Source organism: Octopus bimaculoides, chromosome 22 (assembly GCF_046866305.1).
Source record: "Octopus bimaculoides isolate indiv1 chromosome 22, ASM4686630v1, whole genome shotgun sequence".
Classification (NCBI taxonomy): domain Eukaryota; kingdom Metazoa; phylum Mollusca; class Cephalopoda; order Octopoda; family Octopodidae; genus Octopus; species Octopus bimaculoides.
Genome location: NC_142949.1, coordinates 6,341,809 through 6,367,651, shown reverse-complemented (window position 1 = coordinate 6,367,651; position 25,843 = coordinate 6,341,809). Strand labels below are relative to the sequence as shown.

The following is a 25,843-nucleotide window of genomic DNA, read 5'->3' as shown; positions in this document are numbered from 1 at the left end:
CATCACCGACCGCCGCCGCCGTCGACACCGCCACCGTCGACACCGCCACCATCGCCAACAGACCAGAATGCGTCGACATCGTCGGCAGCATGTTTAATAACCACCACGCTATCGTATATGTAATACAGTTGTTACGGCATTGATCTCATACATATATATTCACTGCTTTGTTATTTGTCAGGAGAGGAAGGGAGAACGAGAGAGAGAGAGAGAGAGAGAGAGAGAGACAGAGAGAGTGGGGGTTGGGGAGGGAGGAGAAGGAAGAGAATGCGTGCGCGCGTGTGGCGGGTGTGGATGTGGGGTTGAGAGTGGCACTCAAGGCCATGAAAGATTCAAGCGAAAGAGCGGTCAGATGATGTTTGGATCAATTTTGCTGCACTGCTGGCGGAGAAACAGACAATTGTTGTGTTTACTTTAGGGAATTTAGACTGAAATAAATGAGAAAGGAGGCAAAACTAGAACAGTTTTTTTTGTTGTTATTGGAGTTGGTGTTGTTGTTGGTGTTGTTGCTCTTGGTATGATGAATCCCTGTCAATAGAGACGAGAATACAATGAGGTTTATTGATCTCCTATCTAAGTCCTTGTGATCGAATCGATATACAACTTTAAGAGGATATTTAGAGATATTGATGAGGGAGGGAAGGATTATATGTAGGGGTACTGAGATGGGGGGGTGGAGGATTTCTGGTGTTGGCCATAAAGAGTGCGGTGGGTCTGGTGGGTATTGGTGATGGAGTCGAAGCTTGGTGAATATAAAGGATGAAGGGGGTTCTTCTGGTACTGGTGACAGAAGGGGTGTTTAGTAGTCCTGAGGATGGAGGGCCTGTTTATGTGGGAGAGGGGGGGTCATAACTACTGCAACAGATATTTTGATGGGAACATCTGGGATTACTAGTGAAGGAGGAGTATTTTGGAGGTAATGATGATGGGAGGGAATTGTGGGTCTATCGGTGATGGAGAGGGGACGCCAGTAGTTACTGCTCATGGAGGGATTTATGTATAAGGCGTTGATGATGGCAGAAGAGACGTAACATCAAACGACAAAAAAGTCTTTCCCACCCATGCTTTTTGCCTGCAATCACTTCTAGAAGATGCTGCATGGGAGAGAAAAATGGACACTGAGTTGTCCCAGATGGTTCAGGACATTGTGTAGATCAGTGGCTTACGATTCTGTAAGCTCTCCACTTTAGATGGAAGGAATAGTGGAGGATGTTTTGGAAACCTTACTATTTTATTCCAGTGGACCCCCTATAGCCATTCAATATTTACACATGTGCAGTTGGCGGTCTCTTTTCCTTCTTTGGACTTTTCCCTTTCTCCTTTCCAACAAAGAGCTATGCTTGAAATGTCAAAAGCTATCTCTTTTTACTGAGTGTCAAGCTAATACATACTTTGCGCATGTCCTCTTGTTTTATTATTGTTAATCTTGTTAGTTTATCTGATTTGACTAGATTTAGATATATATGGATTAAGGCTACCATTGGTTTCATGCAATGGGGAGTCCCTCAACAATTATCAATCTTATATCACATGGAACATCAGTGTTCCACTCCATGAAACCAATGGTAGCTTTAACCCATAAATAAGGAATTTTTCTCCACCAATGCTGTGTTGAACACTCATTCTCATTGGTTGCTATTAACACATGTGTATGTATACACACACACACACACACACACACACACACACACACACACACACACACACATATATCACCATCATCATCATCATCATCATCATCATCGTTTAACGTCCGCTTTCCATGCTAGCATGGGTTGGACGATTTGACTGAGGACTGGTGAAACCGGATGGCAACACCAGGCTCCAGTCTGATTTGGCAGAGTTTCTACAGCTGGATGCCCTTCCTAACGCCAACCACTCAGAGAATATATAAAACAATTATTTTGATTAAGAAATAGAGAAGCGACATCAATGCTACATACATTTCAATGAACAACCATTTATTTTATATTGCATACAAGAGTTATGTAATGTTATATAAGAAATCTCAAGCCAATTCAATTCATGCGATATTCATATTTACACTCACAGTTGATTTATTTATCACCACGGTTATCATATATGATAATTGTTAATTTGTACATCTAACTTAACTTAGATGAGTTGCTTTAAACTATCTTGTATAAACGTAAAATGCTAAATAGTACAGATTATATCAGCTGACAAAATTTCATCAGCACCAGCAGATGGGATGGTTTCATCATGCAATTTCAGTATAATTGTTGCCTCGTTAGCAACAGACACACAATCAGTGAATGCCAGACACAAAAATTGCATCAAAATCATGAGACAAGTCTCATCTGCTAATGTCGATGAAATTTTCTCTGCCAATATAATCTGTGTTATTTAGAACTTAATGTTTATACAAGACATATTCTCAGGACAAACACTGCAGCTTATGATGTTTAAAACAACACATCTAAATTGATATTTATTACAAAGACTGCTTTCGTTGCTAATAGCTAATATAGGGATATCTCTATTACGTCTTACAGTCATTAGACAGCAGCCATGCTAGAGCTTGCCTTGAATAATTTTACTCAAATGAATTAAGCATGATATTTATTTTATCATTCTCTTTGGCTGAACCGTTAAGTTACAAGGGTGTAAACACACCAGCATCAGTTGTTTAGCAGTGGTGGAGGACAAACAAAGACACACACACACAATACAACAGGCTTTTTTCAGTTTCCATATTCCATATCTACTCACAAGGCTTCAATTGGTCTGAGGCAATAGCAGAAGATACTTGCCCAAGGTGCTGACCATGTGGTTGGGAAGCAAAATTCTTACCACACACCTACACTTGTGCATATATATATATATATATATATATATATCATCATCATCATCGTTTAACATCCGCTTTCCATGCTAGCATGGGTTGGACGATTTGACTGAGGACTGGTGAAACCGGATGGCAACACCAGGCTCCAATCTAATTTGGCAGAGTTTATATATATATATATATATATATAAATAAATACATATATATATAAAACAAACAAGTAACAACAGATGGATTATGGGTCACTACAGCTGATTCAGATGTGTTTTTTATTAATGAATAGAAATGTTACATCATGCAAAAAAAAGTTTTCATCAGGTGAATACACATGAGAATTAAACATTTTGATTATCTCATACAGTAAAAAGTGACATATATATGTATATATATATATATATATATATATAAGGATTTCATAATGAGATAAAAATTCAAGGCTGAGTATATAGAATATTTATAAATAGACCTTCTTATTTATAAATATTCTATATTATACACAACCTTGGTTTTTTTTATCTCATTACGAAACCCTTTATATTCACACCCTGATATATGACCTACGTTGGACCCCTTATTCACATAATCACCGAACCTGGAGCTTAACTATGGTCTATCCATAGCACTTACTCAGCATTACCTGAAACCTCTGGGTCTAATTGACACCATTTTCGCTCATAACCTATATATATATATATATATATATGGGAGAATATACAAATAATAACAACAGACGAGGACAGGTGGTGTAAATAACAAAAGTATATATTAGTATGACGCTCGGGAATACGGAAAGTCTTTGACGTTTCGAGCTACGCTCTTCAACAGAAAGAATACGGAGACAAGGAGAAAAATATATATATATATATATATATATATATATATATAAATTAGAAATGATCTAATTATAAATCTCACAGAGAGATTTAAGTAGCAGTGTTACGATAAAGCAGTTGTATACTGTCAACTTAATATGACAGTCCCAATAAGGGAATCATATTGCTGCTATTTAACCCTAGGAAGCTGGACCGCTTCCTGTTGGCCTTGACACATTTCCTGTGTCCTCATATTTGTGAAGGGGAGACAAGTTTCCCCACCCAGCTTTAGTCTGCATTCAGGGACATATTTCTGAGTCATTGCTCGTCATCAGCCTGAAGTAGCAACACCAGCTGGCTGAAGATGTCTGTCAACCTCTCGCAAATAAATATATAAGGACACAGGAAATGTGTCAAGGCCGACAGGAAGCGGTCCAGCTTCCTAGGGCTAAATAGCAGCAGTACGGACAATGTTGACATGTTGATATGATGGAGAGAGAGAGAGAGCGAGCTGAAGAACAGACAAACATTTGATCACTATTAACGAACCATCTGCACAGGTTGTTCAACAAGAAATTTGCAGAACCGTCTTTCTTTCTTAGACTCAAGAGACTGCTGAGAAGAATATACGGTCAGAGTTTACATAGCATGGAAGGAAGACATTAGCCATTCAGGAAAAACATACAAAAAAGACTTAACTTCACTTCAACATTTATTGACACCAAATAAATGATTGAGCGAAGCTAACAGTCTTTGTGTGTTTTCCAAATGGCTAATATCAATTTTCCATGCTGTAGTGGTTTTAGTTTCAAAATATGATCTCGGATCAAATTACTTATCTGACAAGTATACATATCTGGAATATATACACATACATATATATATTTAATATATACACATACATATACATATATATATATTTACAGTAGTTGTTTAAACAACAGGTTGTTGGAATATATATGCATAGAATGGTGCTATTTACATGCCACTAATTATTTCATATCAATTTGGAACAACAAACAACAGGATCTGCAAACATATATTTAGGGACCCAGTAGATTGAAATTCTTCAAATATATAACATACACACACACACACACACACATTATCATCACCATCATTATTATTATTGTTTTAGTATTCCCCTTTTCCAAGGATGCAGGGTCAACCAGAAACTGAACAAACATTAGGTTTCTTGACACCCAATATCCTTCTCCAAGACCAGAGTTCCTCAAAGTGGGGCACACACTCCTGTGATGGGACTTGGCAACAGTTTGGTAAGGTATGACTTATTCTAGAATAAGTCATGGTCTATTCTAATATCCATGGGTCAAATGGATTTTGTGGAGGCAAATTTTCTATGTCCCCAGCCACCACTTGTATCCAAACAAAGTAATATTTCCTCATGGCCTGACATGTTTTCGCAGAATATTGGTAATAAATGACGCTGCTTGTATGACAGTGACACTCATTTACAGCTATCACGCAATGTCAAGACAAGGAGACACAAACATATACATACTCACACTTATATGAGTGTGCTAGAGCAAGAGAGGAGAGGTGAGGAGGATGTAGGTGTGAGAGGAAGAGAGGAGAGAGGGGGAGGGTTAGACAAAGAGGGGAGGAGGATTGAGCCCATGTAGCGCAAAGGAGTGAAGAGAGTAGATTAATCCCTGCTCAAGGCGAAGACGGGAGTCCGGATGGCCCCTGGGTCTAATTATTCATCATTGTATATAGACTCAGTGTGAGTTCCACGAACCGGTCAGTCAAGTGGCGTCCCATCTGACCGATGTATAGAGAAGGACAGAGAGAGCAGGAGATGCAGTAGATGACGTTGCTAGAAGTGCCAATGAAGGAGTCAATTATATGTATATAATAACAATTTTGTCTATTCATGGTGGTGGTGGGGTGTACATATTTTTTTTTGAAAATCTAAGTGCGACATGAGACAAGACAGACATTCTGACAAAGATTAGAGGTTGAATCACATACAAAGGGGTCCTCCAGCATTCTCATTCACCACTCCAAATGTTTCTGTGTTCCTGCTGCACTATCACTAGACGTTTGTTGGCCCTCAGCTGGGTTTGCCGGTCATTAAAACAAGTCTTGTGTCAGTCTCTAGTAAGCTTCCAGGTTGTCAGGGGATTAAGCTGGCTATCGAACAAGATTAAACTGGATTAACCAGTGTTCACTGGCACTATAGATTACCTCTTAGTGACTTCTCTAGGACCTCTTTGGCCAAAATAGAATCCTGGTCGATAATTTTGTGGACACATCACCAACTCAGTTTCTTTTTTTTTTGTGTGTTTTTAAATTTATCAGTAAATGATGCCATTTGGTGAACAATGGCATCATTGAATACAGATTTTCAATGGATCAATCAATGGGTCATTTTATTGCTGGCAGTGAGAGTGATATGGGAGTGTGCACAACTGAGTGCAGAATAATTGTCTCATTGTTTTTTTGCTGATATAGAACAATGAAAAATATATTTATACACATGTGTGTGAGTGTCTGTGTGTGCATGTCCTTGTATGCATGTGTGTATATGTATATATATATATATGTATATATATATACTCTTTTACTCTTTTCAGTCATTTGACCACGGCCATGCTGGAGTACCACCTTTAGTCAAGTAAATCGACCCCAGGACTTATTCTTTGGATGCCTAGTACTTTTTCTATCGGTCTCTTTTTGCTGAACCGCTAAGTTACGGGGACATAAACACACCAGCATCAGTTGTCAAGCGATGTTGGGGGACAAACACAGATACACATACACACACACATATATATATATATATATATATATATATATATATATATATATATATATATATATACGACGGGCTTCTTTCAGTTTCCGTCTACCAAATCCACTCACAAGGCTTTGGTCGGCCCGAGGCTATAGTGAAAGACACTTGCCCAAGGTGCCACGCAGTGGGTCTGAACCTGGAACCATGTGGTTGGTAAGCAAGCTACTTACCACACAGCCACACATATATATATATATATACATATATGTATATAGGATTGTTTGTAGAAATAGATAAATCCGGAGGAGAAGCACATGCCAAAATGTAGAGCAGTTAATATTATTTTGGAGTAGGCTGGTTTATGGGGGTTATCCTGGGTTTCTCGCTCATAAGGGATTTAGCCTTATTGTGTATCTTCAGACCCCAAACACTGCTGGCCTGAGACTTCTTTAAAATATAGAGGGGGGAAAGCCTCGTTTTTAAGGATAAAACTCTTGGTGATTATCTCCCTTTGCCATTGTCCATCAATCTTCGGCCACATTGCCATCTTGTGGTCACCAAAGTACGACGAAGGTAAACGATTGTCTCCCTTCAGCCTTGGCTATTGGTTTCCAGCTGTGGAACTGCCATGCAGATTCCAAAAAGCCAAGCTGTTAGGTTTAATTTGTTTATCCACATAATTGTCTCTCTCTCTCTCTTTCCCTCTACTATATATATATATATATATATATATATATATATATATATACAGTGCCACGTAAAAAGCACCATGTAAGCTCTGTAAAGTGGTTGGTTAGAAACCATTCCAAAACAGGCAATTGGAGCCTGTATCAAACCATCTAATCTGTGACAGCATGGAAAATCGATGTTAAATGATGATGATATATATATATATATACATATTTATATATAGTTATACACACACACACACAAATATATATATATATATATATATATATATATATCATGTTGTTTGTGGGTAATGGATGGGACCTAAGGGAGAGGGGGAAAGGAGAGGGAAGGAAGAGAGGCATCAGGCTGTTCAGAATCATAGAGGAGGTAATAATGGTTGTGATAGTAATGAGGACAATGGTGGTGATGATGATGATGGCAGTGGAGGTAGCAATAATGATGATGAAGGACAAACAGATCTTTTGAAAGCAGATACCTAACTTTCCATTTTTTTTTTCCAGAAGACAGAGAAAACAAACATAACAACATATATATTCTCCAATGACACAGCCATGAAGATATGTCACATCTTCTGAGATAGATCACAACTAAATGTCATAAGTTGTTCTAAATAAGCTCATCATCGTACATCAGACTAGTAACGCCATCTTTAGAGATAAAAACACTTGCTTTGCAAATATCAGTGCTACATTTCTCTATCGTCATCTCTTTTATTCCTGTATGTAATTTTCCCATCAGAGGATCTAAATCTGGTTGTAAGTAGTGTTAAAAAAACAAAAAAAAAAAAAAGGTTAATTTCTAAATATGATGTTAATTAGCCCCAAAACACTGATGATCTTAATTATATGAACTCTTCATAATGTTGGTACAGTACATAGAGAGGCACACAAGGGAATTGATGCTGAGTGTGTGTGTGTGTGTGTGTGTGTGTTTATTTGTGTGTGTAGAAAGATGGCGATGTGCACAAACACACACATTTACATAAATATCAATGTGTATGTGTCAGTGGACATAAGTGTATGAATATGTGTGTGTGTGTGTGTTTGTGTGTGTGTACACATGTGCAAAGATGGTGCCATGCATATGTATGTGTATAGATATATATGAATGTACATATGCACCAGATGCGAGTCTATGTACAGATACGTCTGTCTAATGTGAATAGATAGTGATGTGTGTGTGTGTGTGTGTGTATATATATATATATATATATATATATATATATCATCGTTTAACGTCCGTTTTCCATGCTAGCATGGGTTGGACGATTTGACTGAGGACTGGTGGACCAGGAGGCGACACCAGGCTCCAATCTGATTTGGCAGAGTTTCTACAGCTGAATGCCCTTCCTAAACGCCAACCACTCCGAGAGTGTAGTGGGTGCTTTTACGTGCCGCCGGCACGAGGGCCAGTCACGCGCTACTGGCAACGGCCATGCTTGAAATGGTGTATTTTACGTGCCACCTGCACGGGAGCCAGTCCAGGGGCACTGGCAATGAACTTGCTCGAATGTCTTTTCACGTGCCCAAGTGCCAGGAAGGCGACGCTGGTAACGATCACGCTCAAATGGTGCTATTTACGTGCCACATTTTGGTCAGATGTGGCTAGTTTCAATGCTAAAGGGTTAAACAGCTGCTGGTCAACACCAGCAGAAAAGAGATGACCAGGAAGAAAATTCCAAAGGAAGGATGTCCTGGGGAGAAAAGGGCAAAGGTCGGCAGTGGGGTGGTTGGACACAACAAGGGTGATGAGGGGTGGAGAGACAAGTGGGCTGGGTGAATGGGGTTTGAGGAATTAACCTGTTCAATACTATATTTTCTGTTGAAATATACACCTTTTGTGTATATTGAAGAATTGACTAGAATAACATAAATTAACATGGAATTTTGATGGAAGCTTTTAGATCACTTTAATTCTTGTTACCATTCTTCTGTTGAAATGCACTGTACTTGTTTCAATTCATTTTGAAAACAACAAAGAATTTAGTACAATTACTTATTATTGATCTGCTTGGAAGATCAATTAACATGATGGTTTTAATTTGGATCATGTCAACCCTTTTCTTACCATATTTCTGTGGAAATAAACCACACTTGTTTCAATTCGTTTTGAAAAACATGAAGAATTTATTAAATAACTTTATCTATAATAAGAAAAGCAGAATTCTGTCTGTCCGTCTGGGACCCCTGTAACTCAGTCTACATTTGCTCTACATAGACATATTATACCTTTTTGGAATCAGAATGATCCCAGGATTGAAAATCTGTCCATTTGGTTCGTGAACATCCAGCATCGGAATCCGATTTAAAAGCATTTTGGTTGCTATTTCTAGCAAGTAAAGCTTGGCTGATTCCCGCCATCTTGGGCTGACTTTTGTCAGATGACATGAGAGATGAAGGAGAAGATAAATGATATTCGCTTTGTTAATTTTATGTGGAAATAAGAACTTTGGGACAAATTGGCCAACCGTTGGAATTCAACTTTGAACTGGAACAATAGAATGATTGCATTACAGAATTAATTCCCATCCGTCCTTAACCTCTGATCAAACACCACCAGTGCATATAGTCATTATAGATGTATTATAGTCATGCTGTTTAGCTGTCTTTAGTCTTGGGCCACGGGCCCAATTAGACATCCGCAGGAGTTAGCTTAAAAGTCCGCAGGGTGTGCAGCTTTGAAGCTAGTCATTAATAATCTGGTTTTTGGAATATAAATTAACATGAAATTTTGATGGAAGATTTTAAATTAGATCACTATAAGACAGAGAATTTGAATCAAAAAATTAGGGGTAGCCTCGAGTGGGTCAGCATGAAAATGGCTAAAGTAAGACATCAGGAATTTTCAAGAATCTCAGCATTTTAGTATAGAATAAAATGAAACAAAAACAATTACTAGAATGCAAAAAAAAAAGTATTTAATGGGAAAGGTTAATCGTAGAGAAGAATTGTAGAAAGCGTTTCCAAACATCTACCTTGCAAGACATTCTGAGCAAATCTTCGATCCAAGCCAGTTTCTTGGACAAACTCTTCCAACATTTGTGATCTCTCCTGTTTAGCCATAATAGTACGAGAAGAATAAGCATTCTGGCAGCAGAAGTAATAACAACGTCCACAACTAAGGAGTTACGAGGAGGAGGAGGAGGTGGAAGTGGAGGGATACTGCAAGAAGAAGAAGAAGAAGAAGAAGATGATAAAATGTTACAGAAACTCAAAATCACTTTTCGGTTCCTCAGATTAAGAAGAAGAAGAAGAAAAAAAAATAGCAGAAACAAATAAAAACAAGCAAAAACAAAATATAAAAAAGACAGACACCAAACAATGAAGAATAGCAGCAGCAACAACAACAAACGTAACAAATACAACAACAATAACAACAATATATTCTAGAAAAGATAATTTAGCAAGAAATCTGGGTCAGAAATACATGAAAATAATTATGTAATACAACAGTTGTCGGCAAATCAAAATAAAATGGAAGACAATGGTGGTGGTGGTGGAGGAAGAGGAGAGTTTTAGGTGGTGGTGGTGGGGAGTTGGCTCCAATATAATAGTTTGAGCAATCTGTGAGGAATTTGATGGTTAGAAACATAAAAAAAAACACAAAAAAAATCGGCATATAAAAGCAAAAAAAAAAAAACATTAAGAAGAAATGAAAATAAAAAAAAATAAAAATAAAAAGAAAGGAAGGAAGAGAAATATCATTGAATTAATGTAAATTCTGATCTAAACCATTTTTACTCCTTGAAAACTAAATTCCAATTGTCTATTTACCAATTTAAGAAGACAATTGTATGTGAAAGCTGTCCACTCTAACAAAAATCTAATGTGTTTTATTGGAGAAAGAACACACACACACACACACAGACACACACTAGGAGATTGATGGGTTTTGTGTGTGTGTGTGTGTGTGTGTGTGTGTGTGTGTGTGTGTACTGTATTCATGTGTGTTTTGTTTCGTGTGTGGATGTGTTTAATGGGTGTGATTTTATGAATGTGCATGTTTTGTTTAATGTATGTTTTGTGTATGTGTTTCTTTGTGTGTGTCTGTGTATATGTATGAGTGATCGTGTGTGTGTGTGTGTGTGTGTATGCACACATATGTATGAGTGATATGTATGTTATGGGTGTGTTTATGTGTGAGTAATGTGTGTTTATGTGTGCATGTATGAATGATTATGCACATACATATCGTGTGTGTGTGAGTGGGTGTGTACGTGTGTGTGTGTGTGTTAGTGCATGAGTGCAGTGTATACATGCATGTATGATTTAAGTGGGTGTTGTGAGTGTGTGTGTGTGTGTGTGTTGGATGGGTGTGTGTGTGCATATGTGCATACACTGCATTTATTGTACAATGTGATGCACCTGTAGCATACATGCATATTATAGTAGGGAATGTGTATATAGATGTGTAGAGGAATGTCTCTATATATATATATATATATGTCTTGTATGTATGTTTATTATATACACCTGTTGTATGCACGTGTAGTGCATGTTTGTTATACGCATCTATGCATGCCTCTGTGTGTGTATATATGTGCAGCTACTGTATTCAAGTGTATGTGTGTGTGTCAGTTATATGTAAGTGTGTTGTATATCAGCTGTGTATATGCATGTTGTATAACTACTGTGTGTATGTACATATGTATGTTGTATGCCTGATATATGTATGCACTGAATGTCTGCTGTATGTATGATGTATGTGTATGCTATGTATACACACACACACACACGTTGTACACCTACTGTATGTATGATGTATGCGTATGCTATGTATATATATACACACACACATGTTGTACATCAACTGTATGTATGAACTGTATATTTTGTGTATATATGCATTCATTATCAGCTATATAAATGTATATGTTATATGCCTGCTGTGTGTGTGTGTGTGTGTGTGTGTGTGTGTGTGTACTGCATATCTGCTGTATGTATGCATGTATTGAATGCCTGTTGTATAAATGTACATCTATATATTTATATGTCTATATGTATGCATGTTAGCTGTATGATGTGTGTGTGCGTGTGTTAATTTGTTCTGTGCAATGGCTCGTAAACATCATTAAACTTAATGTCTGTCGTTAACAACAAATATGTCATTAAGTCATTACTTCGTTACTTACCAAGAAAATATTCATAATACGGGGAGAGTAATTAAATATAATCACTGCTATTCTCTCCATCAAATTTGTATATTTACGATGGAAGTAAACAAGAAGGAAATATTATAGAAAGGGACGTACACTTGCAGAAATATACTCCAAGTTACACGATGCCTGATTAAAAACACACGAGATGGTCATGCCTTGAAAGTCTTTCATCATGGGTCTACGGTGTCAGGGCTGACCTGGGGCTAAACAGTTACCACAAATGAGACATATAGCCAATTAGGGAACCTCTATGTAGTCAATACATTTGCTAGAAATAACAGCTGAACTCCCTAAAATCACACCACACAGTCTTACAAATAAAAAGATGTATTGGATTTTCGAGGTCCTATATACACAAAAATATGGGATGGTCACGACTGGATTCATCTTTGATTATAAGTTGACTGGATAAAGGTTGACCTAGTGTTAACCTACAGTACACTCTGTAATGTGGTTGGCATTAGTAAGGGCATCCCACTGTAGAAACCATGACTGTGGAGTCAGAATTGGAATCAGAAACAATTAAGTTTTACTGACTCCGACTCACAATATCTTTATTCTTTAATATAAACCAGTTATAACATATACACCAAAGGAGTCAGAGTCGAAGACTCTTTTTTTTTCTTTTTTTTTTTTGATTCCACAGCCCTGGTAGAAACGATGCCAAAACAGACAACAGAGTTTGGCATAGAACTCAAGCTTGGCAACTCTTGTCAAGCAGTTCAACCCATACCAGCATGGAAAGCAGATGTTAAACAATGATGATGATGGCGATGATTATGATAGATTAGTAAACCTTAAACATGGCAAAAGATTAATGAAAATCCTTTGACTAGTTATAGATAGGCGTAGGAGTGACTGTGTGGTAAGTAGCTTGCTTATGAACCACATGGTTCCGGGTTCAGTCTCACTGCGTGGCATCTTGGGCAAGTGTCTTCTACTATAGCCTCAGGCTGACCAAAGCCTTGTGAGTGGATTTGGTAGACGGAAACTGAAAGAAGCCCGTCGTATATATATGTGTGTTTGTGTTTGTCCCCCCAACATCGCTTGACAACCAATGCTGGTGTGTTTACATCCCCATAACTTAGCGGTTTGGCAAAAGAGACCGATAGAATAAGTACTAGGCCTACAAAGAATAAGTCCTGGGGTCGATTTGCTCGACTGAAGGCGGTGCTCCAGCATGGCCGCAGTCAAATGACTGAAACAAGTTAAAGAGTAAAGAGAGTATGATATTAAAGTGGGGGTACGTTGCTGTGGCTTTATACTGGAATATTAGGAGGTGCACTCCTCCCTCCACATGCATGTGTGCGTGTATGTGTGTTTTTGTGCTTGTGGGTTATAAAAAGAAGGGCAGAAAAAATGTGTGTGTGTGATTTGTTATATGAGCTTGTGGGATATGAGGAAATGCACATATATGTGTTGTTGGCACTCCATCGCTTATGATGTCGAGGGTCCCAATTGATCCGATCAACGGAACAGCCTGCTCGTGAAGTTAACGTGCAAGTGGCTGAGCACTCCACAGACACGTGTCGTGTACCCTTAATGTAGTTCTCGGGGATATTCAGCGTGACACAGTGTGACAAGGCTGACCCTTTGAATTACAGGCACAACAGAAACAGGAAGTAAGAGTGAGAGAAAGTTGTGGTGAAAGAGTACAGCAGGTTTCGCTACCATCCCCTGCCGGAGCCTCGTGGAGCTTTAGGTGTTTTCGCTCAATAAACACTCACAATGCCCAGTCTGGGAATCGAAACCGCGATCCTATGACCGTGAGTCCGCTGCCCTAACCACTGGGTCATTGCGCCTCCACACATATATGTGTACCACTGAGCATAAATGTAAATGAATTTATATGCACATATATGTGCATGTACTTATGAATATGCATGTCAGCATGTTTGTGCACGTGTGTGTGTGTGTGAGATTTGCATACTTGTTAGTATGTGTAACTGACGTACACGTGTGCATAAGACTAAGTACGATTGCACTGATGCATGCAGAAAAGTATTTGCATGCAACAATGTGCAAGGGCAGCATCTACATGAATCTATATGCATTGTGTGCATGCATATATGCATGTGTGTGTGTGTATGTGTGAGTGTGAATGCAAGGACTGCCTGCAAGTGTGTGTACATACAAGAAGCAGCAATACACACACACACAGATAGGTAATCAACATGTGCACCACATAAATCAGTGTGCAGATGTTAATATGCGTTATGCAGTGTGTGTGTGTGTGTGTGTGTGTGTGTGTTTGTGTTGATAATAAAAGCTGTTTTATTAAATTATTCAAAGTTCCAAAGATCCTGCCTTGTGTTGCTATTTCTCCCAGAACTGCTGCTATGGTCCCACTGCTGCCACCATCCGATCCCCCTCCCCCATCCCAACCACATCCATCAGCAACACCATCGTTACCACCATCATCACAACCACTATCATCTCTACCCGTCCCCGCCCCCGCCATCAAGTAACACCACTACAATCACCCCAAGCCCCGTCCCAACCACCACCACCACCACCATTATCATCATCATCACAACCACTATCATCTCCACCAACACACCAACACCACTACCACCTCCACAATCACCTTACTCACCACTACCACCACCACTACTACTACAACCAGCACCACCTCAACCACCACCACCATCATTGCAACCACTATCATTTCCACCAACACCACCACAATCATTCCCAAAACCTCCACCTACACCCCCACCAGTCAACTGGCACCATCTCAGTTACCATAGTGATCGAAGCCAGGGATAGGTGTGTTGTAGTTTCTCTCGGTATTCAATCACTGTTCATAGGATTCATTGTTAATTCAATACATTCAGAAAAGATCCATTTTGTATTATCATCAGAGAAAATACAGATCTTTGGGAGGGGAGTGAAAGAATAAGAAAATAGACCAAAATATAAAAGATTATTTTTTTGTAATCTTCTACATTCTTTTACACTTGGTTAAACGGACAAAGGTTTTGTCACTGCTAAGATTATGGAATTCTTTAAAAGATGCCAAATATTTTTGCATTCTTTGAATTTAGTTGTCAAGTCTTGATGAAACCAATCTATTTATTCGGTACTATCAGAAAACAATTTTCTGTAATGAAGAGTTCTGTTAGAAAAGTTAGATACTTTCTCTTTTTTTCCCCCCATAAACCAATTTCTTTAAAGAAAATGATAGATAAGAAACAATGAAATTGCCATGGGGAATGGAAAATACACTTTGCACAGAGTCCTGAATCAAGGTAAAGTCGACAGCAGGGAGATAAACAAAGACATCCTTTTTGTTTGAGAAACTGGCTGCAACTGATGGGGAACACACAAGGTGAGCCTCATGTAGACAGGAAGTAGTAGGAGAGAGAGAAACTGGGTGGGAGAGGTAGAAGGAGTGAAAAATAAAAGGAGAAGCAGGGTGGGGGCAAAGGGAAAAAATGAGGTGAGAGGGGAGGTGGAGGAACTATTTATGGGTCTCTCAATAAATGGATTCCACACAAAGATATACTAGGAGCAAGAATTTGCTGAAAACAGTTATAGTTCTTTGAGTTGTCAACTTCTACCTCGGCACTACAACTGCCAAGACATTATTTGGACTGATTTTATTGAGTTAGAGATAAAAAAGAAAAACAAAGAAAGAAAAAAATCAACCCTGTGGGATATGAAGTTAGAATATAAAAGAATGTTACTAAATATTGAAAAGGTATTTAATTTGGTGTTTTATTTACCATTTCTGTGATCCCACCTTCTGGGTTCTTCAATAAATGAACAACCAAAAGTATCAACATGGTATTAGCAAGAATAATTCTTCAGTCTTGGCTTTGAGATAGAAAGGGTGAAAAATCAGTAATGCAGTAAGTCATCTAATTTAACAATTAATGTCTATTGGCCAATGCCAGTTCCATGGTTGATGCCTGGCCACCAGCCAATCTCAAAGACTGGCCTTCCAATTCAGGATCAGAAAATACTTCAGCCTCTAACAACTATTAAGACTCAACAAAGTTCAGGAGAAACCCATAATTTGGAATAAGAACAGGGGGTCAACTTAATTGATGGTACTCCCCACCATGGTACTCCCCACCCATTTGTAGCTTTCTGCCAATATTAGAAATTATTAACAATTGCAGCGTGGAAGGTGTTTATAAGCCATTTAAGAAACACACAAAAACCGTTAGATTCACTTCAACATTTAAATTTAATTTGCCAATTAAATTTAAATGTTCAAGTGAATCTAACGGTTTTTGTGTGTTTCTTAAATGGCTTATAAACACCTTCCATGCTGCAACTGTTTTCATTCCAGCACACGATCTCAGATCAGGTCACTTGCTATGCAAGTACATCTCCGTAATTTAGAAACTATTTTTCTCTGAAAATATAGATTATAGGTTTATACCCCACTACTGAGTTACAGACCAAATACAGGTGGTAAGCTACAAAATTCTTGCAATCTCTTAATTTCCTGTAATTCAGACCACCTTTGTGGTCCCAGCAGACAAAATGAAAAATGTGTTGCCCTAGAGAATGGTGAGCGAGATATGATGGAACAATCACTCTGATTTATGGGGCTTGCACTTGTGTATAACCATCACAACCCCAATAGCGGTGATCAAGGATATGGTCTGGGTGGGCCTGAGAACACCAGAGGTATCCACTGCCACAGGCTTGACCATCAGAGAGCAACTGATATTTTGACAGTTTGCTCTTCTCAAGCCTGGCTAGCAGTGGAGCCTGGGCTGGTAGCTGAACACACTAAGTTGCTGCCAGAGAAGGTGTTACGACATGTGGCATCCCAGGTGAGAGGGGGGGGGGGCTACCATCACAGATGCTCCCACACCGCGGACAGTGCTGCTACACAAATATCCCAAACCCACAATGTTGTATTACTTCTTAATCTGCGACTTTGCTACATTCAAAACACACAGACTAGATTGCATCAAAACATTCACAAATTCACTTCAACCACAGATCTACAGTTGTATTGTGTCACCTTTTCATTTTTCTACAAATACTATAATGGCCTCTGTTCCTCAGAGCTGGCACTTACAACTCATATCACCTAAGTTGTATCCACCATCCAGTGCTTTTACCCCAGAATGATAGCCCTTAAGAATCCTCTTCCAGCTCATGTTTTTTGTACTGACATTGACTTTTCTAACATGAAAGGAATCAATCTCAACCAATTCTGAAGGACCTGTGAAGGGACGGCCCTTTTCCAAAAAAAAAAAAAAAAAAAACCTCTCAACAACCCCCACCCACTCTATTGCTAAGGTGATGATCGTAGAGAAAACACAGGCAGGGGCTTAGTACAAGAGGAATGTAATATGAAGACAGTTTTTGTTGCATGTTGGTTAAGGATTAAAATAACAGCTAATTTGGTGAATTTAAGGAGGAGAGTTACCTTGGGACTACAGAAGTCACTCAAATATATTCGATAAATAACACAGTTTAAAACTATCACAGTAGCCTGACAGCTAAGATAGCAGCTACTTCAGTGATTTAAGAGGAGACTAGTGACCACATCACCACCGAGATTCACTAAGATAATACAGTTAAGACTACCACAGTAACCTGAACACTAAGATAACAGGTTAGTGATTTGAGGTGAGGACAATCACCTTGGGACTACAGAATCAGTATATTCAATGGTGTTAAAATATGAAAAAATAACAAATATAGAAAGATCAACAACTTTTATATCATTTATCAGCAACTTATTAACAATTATGTTCTCACACCTCAAGTGTGTCTTGCCATTAGGTGTAGTGCACCTGAGCACTATACATAATAATTTCATTATTATATCTATTTTTTTTGCCAGTCACCCATAATTAGGGATGAATTATTACCCTTGTATTAATTATGAGGTCTTTGTTACTACTCTTTTACTTGTTTCAGTCATTTGACTGCAGCCATGCTGGAGCACTGCCTTTAGTTGAGCAAATCGACTCCAGGACTTATTCTTTGGAAGCCTAGTACTTATTCTATCGGTCTCTTTTTGCTGAAACACTAAGTGTCGGGGACGTAAACACACCAGCATTGGTTGTCAAGCGATGTTGGGGGGACAAACACACATACATATATACGACGGGCTTCTTTCAGTTTCTGTCTACCAAATCCACTCACAAGGCCTTGGTCAGTCCGAGGCTATAGTAGAAGACACTTGCCCAAGGTGCCACGCAGTGAAACTGAACCCGGAACCATGTGGTTGGTAAGCAAGCTACTTACCACACAGCCACTCCTGCTACGTTGCCCGGTAAAAATATTTGTTAATCATGTAATCATGCATGCGTCTTCTTTTAATAGTTGACTGAGGTGAGAGGGGAGCTGAAGGAACCATGCATGGGTCTCTCAGTAAACAGATTCCACAGAAAGATATGCAGGAGCAAGAATTCGTTGAAAACAGTTGTTCTTTGAACTGTCGACCTCTACCTCCACAACACTACCACCAAGTCGTTATTTGGGAACAACCTATCTTTTACACACACACACTGAATTTCTCAACGCCACCACCTCTCATTATAGTTATAGTTTTTTTCTTTTCAAAGAACGTGTCTATGTTGAAAGACAGAGAAAGACTACCACAGTAGCCTCGCCACTAAGATAAAAGTTACAACATTGATTTCCTGCATTCACCAAGATAATACAGTTAAGATTATCACGGTAACCTGAGATAATCTGGACAGCTAATTCAATAATTCTAAGCTAAGGTGAAGGTAGGACAGTTACCTTAACACACTTCAGAAATCAGGATATCACATTCAATATGAATAAAAGATGGTTAGCTCTTTCATATTGAGATTACTCTGTCAAACGTAATGCTTATTTATGCGTATTCACGTTGTTTATAATTAATCATGCATTGTCATGAGGCTTTGAGATTTTGATGATGTGTGACTTTGATTTCAGAATTATATTATTGGGTAGGTGTGAGATGCCAGATCTGGCTGGTTTAATCCTTTACCATTCAGATTATTCCGTCAAATGCGATGCTTATTGTTTTGAGTTAATCCTGCATTATCTTGGCGCTTCAAGATTTCAATGACGTGATTGTTTATCTTTAGAATGATGTTCTGGGGTAGGTGTGAGAGGCTGGATCTAACCAGTTTGAACATAAAACAGGTGGAATATTTTGGCTTGATATGGCTTGTTTAGCCCTTTAGCAGCAGTGTTCTCAAAGCCACCCACCTGATGATGTGCAGGTACATTTATATTACATTATATAATATCTTATGTAACAGTACGATATGGAAAACTCAGCAACTAACAGCTGTTACCAATGCACAGAAACAATTGTTGTTAGTGATTAAAGCTCATTCAATCCCTCGTTTTGCAAATTTTTATATAAATTCTGCATATATGAATACAGGCGTAGGCATGGCTGTGTGGTAGGAAGCTGCGTGGCACCTTCGACAAATGTCTTCTATTATAGCCTCACATTGTCCAAAGCCTTGCAAATGGAGCTGGTAGATGGAAACTGAAACGAGCCCATTGTATATATATATATATATATATATATATATATACAGTGGGAATGAACCCAGAACCATGTGGTTGGTAAACAAGCTACTTACCACACAGCCACTCCTGCGCCTATATATATATATATATATATATATATATATATATATATATATATATGAGCTTCTTTTAGTTCCCATCCACAAAATCCAATCCCAATCCATTGGTTAGTCTCAGATACTTGCTCAAGATGCCATGCAGTGGGATTGAACCCAAAACCATGAGATTACCAAGCAAACTTCTTCATAGCACAGCCATAATACGTGTGCGTGAGTTTGTTCTGAAAATCTAGCTTTAAACAAATGTGTAGACATACACACACAAACACGTGGATGTGTGTGTGCATGTGTGTATGTGCGTATGTGTGTGTATGTAAGGTTGAGGCTGCTCTGTAAATATGGTTGTAAGACAGCGCCATATTAGTGAAGAATTCTTTAATCCGATTGATCTTATTACTATTCACTTCATCTGTCAAGAAGCCACTCTAGATATTGGAAACCATTAACGCCAACTATACTACCCACTGCCAATCCTCTTCCCCCCACCCCATCCATCACAACTCTGCTACTGCCTACCCTGGGGCGGTAATATCACATGCACTACATGGTTCTCTGTTCGACGTTTCAACAATTCTCTTTGACTCTGTTGGCATTAAAAATAGAACCATTTCCTCTGAAAGTAATTTAGATCAGACACTGTCTTGGTCTTCTACTTCTCACCGATTCCAACAATCCTTAATTCACACAAACTGTTCTCAAGACAAACCAAAATATTCCAGGTCCACACACATATTGTATACACACACATACACAGTACGAAATCAAACATGAAGTGTGTGTGTGTGTGTGAGTGGTGTGTGTGTGTGTATATATAGACACACACATATATATATATATATATATATATATATATATATATATAGATAGGTAGATAAATAGACAGATAGATAGATAGATAGATAGAGAGATAGATAGAGAGCAGGAAGAGAGAAAAAGAAGAGGAAAAGGAAGGGGAGAGAATAAGAGAGAAGGGGGAGAGAGAGACTATAAGAGAAGAAGAGACAGGAAGAAAAAGGGAGAGAGGAAGGAAGAAGAGAGAGAAGGGAGGGACAAAGTGTGAGAGGGGGGAAAGGAGAGAGCGATGGGAGAGAGGGAGAGACAGGGAAAAAAGGGAGAGAAGGAAGAGGGAGGGAAAGAGGAAGAACAGAAAGTGACAGAAAGCAAATAAGAGGGGGAAGGAGGAGAGAGAAAGCAAAGGAGTTAGAGGGATAAGAAGGAGGCCTGAATTGTGGACTTGTAAATATACCCTTACAGCCTTGTTTGATAATAGGGTTCAGTGGTTATTAGATGTAATTATAGGGCTGCGGTTATTATGGAGATGAAGAACCAGCAAAAGACCCTTATTCCACCCCCACCCCATCTCACCTCTCAATAACAGGAACTAGGAATAGAAGAGATATTGGAGCCAAATCAATATGCAAAGGAAGATAACACCACAAAGCATTGTGCTGGGCACAGCTATTCACTAACAAAGATAAATATATACATACATACATACAACCGTGCGTGTGCGTGTGTGTGTGTGTGTGTGTGTGTGTGTGTGTGTGTGTGTGTGTGTGTGTATACGGACATGACAGAAGTAAATAGACACCCCATAAAACATTGTTCTATGTTTATTCTAACTTGAAAACGTTCATGTTTTTTTATTAATTGACAATTTTATGTTTCAGGTTCTATATATCACTGTTTAAAAGAAGCCTTGGAACTGTCCGAATTTCAATGAGGCCATATTGTGGGTCAACCTGAATGTGGACTTAATCGGTGTAAAATCGCAGAAAACCTTGAGATCCTGTTTTCTGCAGTTAATAGAATGACTGTGCAATTCACCAGAGAGGGGAAGGAGTCAACATCACCTCGTCCAAGTCAACCAGGGCCCTCTGATAGGACCCTTCATTTTGCTAAGAGAAATGTGGAGGATAATCTTCATTCCAAGGCCTCTGATAGAGCAGAACAAGTTGATATCAGTCCCAGAACAGCTGTCAGGTATCTCCACAAACTTGGTTACTATGGAAAAGCAGCAAGAAGGAAACCACTTCTTCAACCAGCCAACATCAAGCGGAGAAAAGATTGGGCCAGTGAGAAGATGGAGAGGCCATTTTAGCATTTTGGGACACTGTCATATTCTCTGATGAGCCTAGAGTTGCTGTATTTTCTGACAGTGGTTGAGTGTGGGTCTGGAGACTCTGTGATAAAGAATTTGATGTGAAAAAATTGCAGCCAACAATGAAACACGGCAGCTATTCTGTGCTGGTCTGGGGAGCAATTTGGAGGAATGGTCGATCAGAGCTGGTGGAGTGTAAACGAAACATAAACTCATATAAATAGGTGTCCATATTGTAGAAGGGACTCCAATGGTGAAATCATTAAAGAAGGCTCTTTATTTATGGAAGACGGGGATCCTTGTCACACAGCTAAAATGGCCCAAGATTAGTTGGAAGAGAATGGCACTCAAAAGCTTCCATGGCCAAGCCAGTCACCAGATATGAACCCTATTGAACAGCCCTGAGGCATAATGGACAGGACACTTCATAAAAAGAACAAGAAAGCATCGTCAAAGCCAGATCTTTTGAGAATTACTGCATGAAACTTGGCAAGAAAATATTCATGATCTGATCAATAACATGCCTAATAGGGTCCTTGCATTGAAAAATGCAAAGGGCATGTCTACTAAATATTAGATATTCACATTATAATAATTAATAAATAATTTGAATGTATAATTTCAGATTCAAATAAATTTTAGCAATTATTAGGGTGTCTATTGACTTCTGTCATCTGTGTGTGTGTGTGTGTGTGTGTGTGTGTGTGTGTGTGTGTGTGTATATATATATATATGACGAGTTAAGAAATAATTAAGATTTAGTTTAAGTAGGTACTAAAGTTGAGGCACCAAGCCAGTCCAGTTTTGTCCGGCTCAAAGCAAGGTGAATAATAAGCAAATAAGTAACAAAGATGTCAAGGTATTTAGTGGTTTATATGGTCTTGTGCATCCAATGAAGGCAGCGTATTTCAAATTGATGTAATGCTTGCATTGATTGGTTAAACACCTGAAACGGCCTTAATACACTAATACCTTGACATCCTTGTTACTTATTTGCTTTATATATATATATATATATATATATATATATATATATAGATAATCCTTTATTGTCCGTTTTCCATGCTGGCAGGTAGGAGAACTGCACCAGGTTCCAGTCGGATTTGGCTTCAACCAGGAATAGGAAATGTTATTTCATTGTTTGTGTATACTGAGAACACATACATACATAGACACACGCACACACACATGCTACCAAGTTAATCTGAATAATGAGTGACAGCTTTATGTATATAAATATATGTAGGAGCTGTTGTTCCATTGTTGTCTGATATTAAACGTCTAACAATGTATTAATCCATACACTGACTTTATTTGTGTTTGTGTGTGTATATATACATACATACATATATATACATATATATATATATATATATATATATTTATATATATGCTTGTATAAGCACACACACACATATATACATACAAAGTACAAATAGGTGTGTATGTATTCTGAGATATATATATATATATATATATATATATATATATATATATATATAATAATATTAGGGACAAAATCCAAAATTACAGGTAAAAACTCAATTAAAATCAATTTATAAAAAATTAAAATTAAATTGAGCTTTACAGAGTAATATATATATATATATGTGTATATATATATATATATATATACACACACACACACACACACACATACCTGCATTTCACTCAACATGTATTCAATGTCTATTTTTGTCCATGTGAATTTCTTCTCCAGTAAAAAAAAAAAAGAAAATATAAAGGAAGAAAATAAAGAAAAAAACCCCAGAAAAAGAGAAACAGACAGACAGACATGCTATAGATAGATAACAGATACTATAAATAGAAACAGATAGACAGACAGACAGACATACTATAGTTACATACAGACAGACAGATTCTCGACCACTTTTACCTTTGGATCCCTTTGATTTCAATTTTATTTGAGTGGACCCTCACAGCCATTTCGATGTTTGAAAAATGTTAAAATCTTATTATTAAATATTATTTGGAATTGCATTAAAAACATCGTTAAAATATTTTGTGTATTGTAGAAGTATAACCAGATTATTGCAGATAAATTTAAATAAGAGTTTATAGGGACCCTCAAGGGCTATATCAGTGATTCCCAAGGTGGGGTGTACGCCCCACTGGTGGGGCCTGAGAAAATTCAGGTGGGGCGCGTTTTTTAAAAACATGAGAAATCGTAATAATTTTATCGATTTATTGGGTGTTATGCACTTTCAGTGCCTGTTGTTTCAATTCTCAAGCTATTTTTTTGTATTTTGAATACAATTTTTTAATTTTTGATTTTTTTCAATTGTAAGTAGGCCCACATGTACTTGTAAATGTGAATGGACATGGGAAAAGGTGGGGCGTAAAAACTTTTGCTATGAAAAAGTGGGGCGCCGGGAAAAAAGGTTGGGAAACACTGGGCTATATGGACCCTGGTTTGAAAACCACTGCTGTAGATAGTGAAATAGCTACTATAGACAGGTAGAGAGATAGCCTAGATCTAGGACTGACAAACTGCAGGATTTTCTGAATGGCACACCTAATGAAAAATTACCTTCATTTATATTTATCTATCTATATTTTCTGTCTATCAACCTATCCTCACCACGTTACCTTTCTATATTATCTATTTATTGTATCTATCTTATCTGTCAGTCCATCTATCTATCTATTATCTACCTATCTATCTATTTACCTACCTACCAACCTACCTACCTACCTACCTACCTACCTACCTATCTATTTATCTATCTATTATTTGTCTTTCTGTATTACCTGTCCATGTATTTATCTGTCTGTGTGTAAGCGTCTGTTGTATTTGTCTGTCTATAGTACCTGTCTGTTTGTATCTGTCTATTTATATTATATGTGTACTGTACCTGTCTGTCTATATGTCTATAGTATCTGTGAATCTATCTATCTATACTACCTTTCCATAGTATCAACCTCTCTATTTAGATCAGACATGGGAAGCCTTTTTCAAGATGTGGGCCATATGAAATATAGATAGATAGATAGATAGATCATAATAGATAGACAAGCACAGACAGACAAATAGACAGACAGACAGACAGACAGACAGATAGATGATAATAGATAGATACACAGACAAACAGACAGACAGACAGACAGACAGATAGATATGTTTATTAGCCACACAGGGCTGAACACAGAGGGGAGAAGTTACAAAGTAGAGCTTTTTTTCTTTTTGGGGAGAAGGAATGAAAAAAAAAATTTTTTATAATTATAAAAGAGGGGTGGTAGATTTTCGATCAAAAGGTATCGTAAAAAACAAAAAAAAAAAACGATCACGAGGGATCGTGTATCAGATAGATAAATAGATAGATAGATAGAGTTATATGAAGTGAATTCAGATTGTCAATTTGCTGACAGTCTACTGAAGGTGTGAGCCCTTCTGTAAACCCATCCTGTTAAGAAAGGGTGGTCACACAGGTCTGCATCCAGAATCCAACCTGTAAGGAAGGTTATATACATGTGTGTGTGTGTGTGTGTGTGTATATAAATTTATGTATATATTAATATTATCTCAGTTTAAAAAAAACCTTGACAATGTAAATATGTTAATAGTTACCATGGGTAGCAAAAGTCACAAAAGAAAAAAACAGGATATCACACCCATTTTATAGGTAGAGATACCAAGTCGAAGTGATGCATTTTGAGTAGATATGAATAATAATAATAATAAATGGAGCAAAAAGCATATAAACAAAAGTTCCTTTAATTCCTACATATGTTTCAAAATATATGTGCACTCTACTATATATATATATATATATATATATATATATAATTATGTGTATTTCTTCTATCTTAATGAATAAAAATTCTTCTGATAGAATAAATGGGTTAATAGAAACCAATGTAGCAAAGAACACAAAATAACTGGTTTAGTTCCTGTTTTTAAGGCAGGAACTCCT

At 37.8% G+C, this 25,843-nt stretch overlaps 1 protein-coding gene across 6 annotated transcripts in view; it reads right to left on the bottom strand.

Moving 5' to 3' along the window:
* LOC106883172 (uncharacterized) overlaps positions 1-25,843 on the bottom strand; it is a 145,143-nt gene that overhangs the window by 43,603 nt on the left and 75,697 nt on the right. For 4 of the 6 annotated variants that reach the window (XM_089339760.1, XM_089339759.1, XM_089339761.1 and 1 more), the window contains exon 3: positions 10,047-10,233. The exons of the other annotated variants lie outside the window; for them this stretch is intronic. In XM_089339760.1, the coding sequence (XP_089195886.1) occupies positions 10,047-10,134 (88 nt within the window). In that variant the 5' untranslated portion in view covers positions 10,135-10,233. The remainder of the gene's footprint in view (positions 1-10,046; positions 10,234-25,843) is intronic. 6 annotated transcript variants of the gene reach the window in all.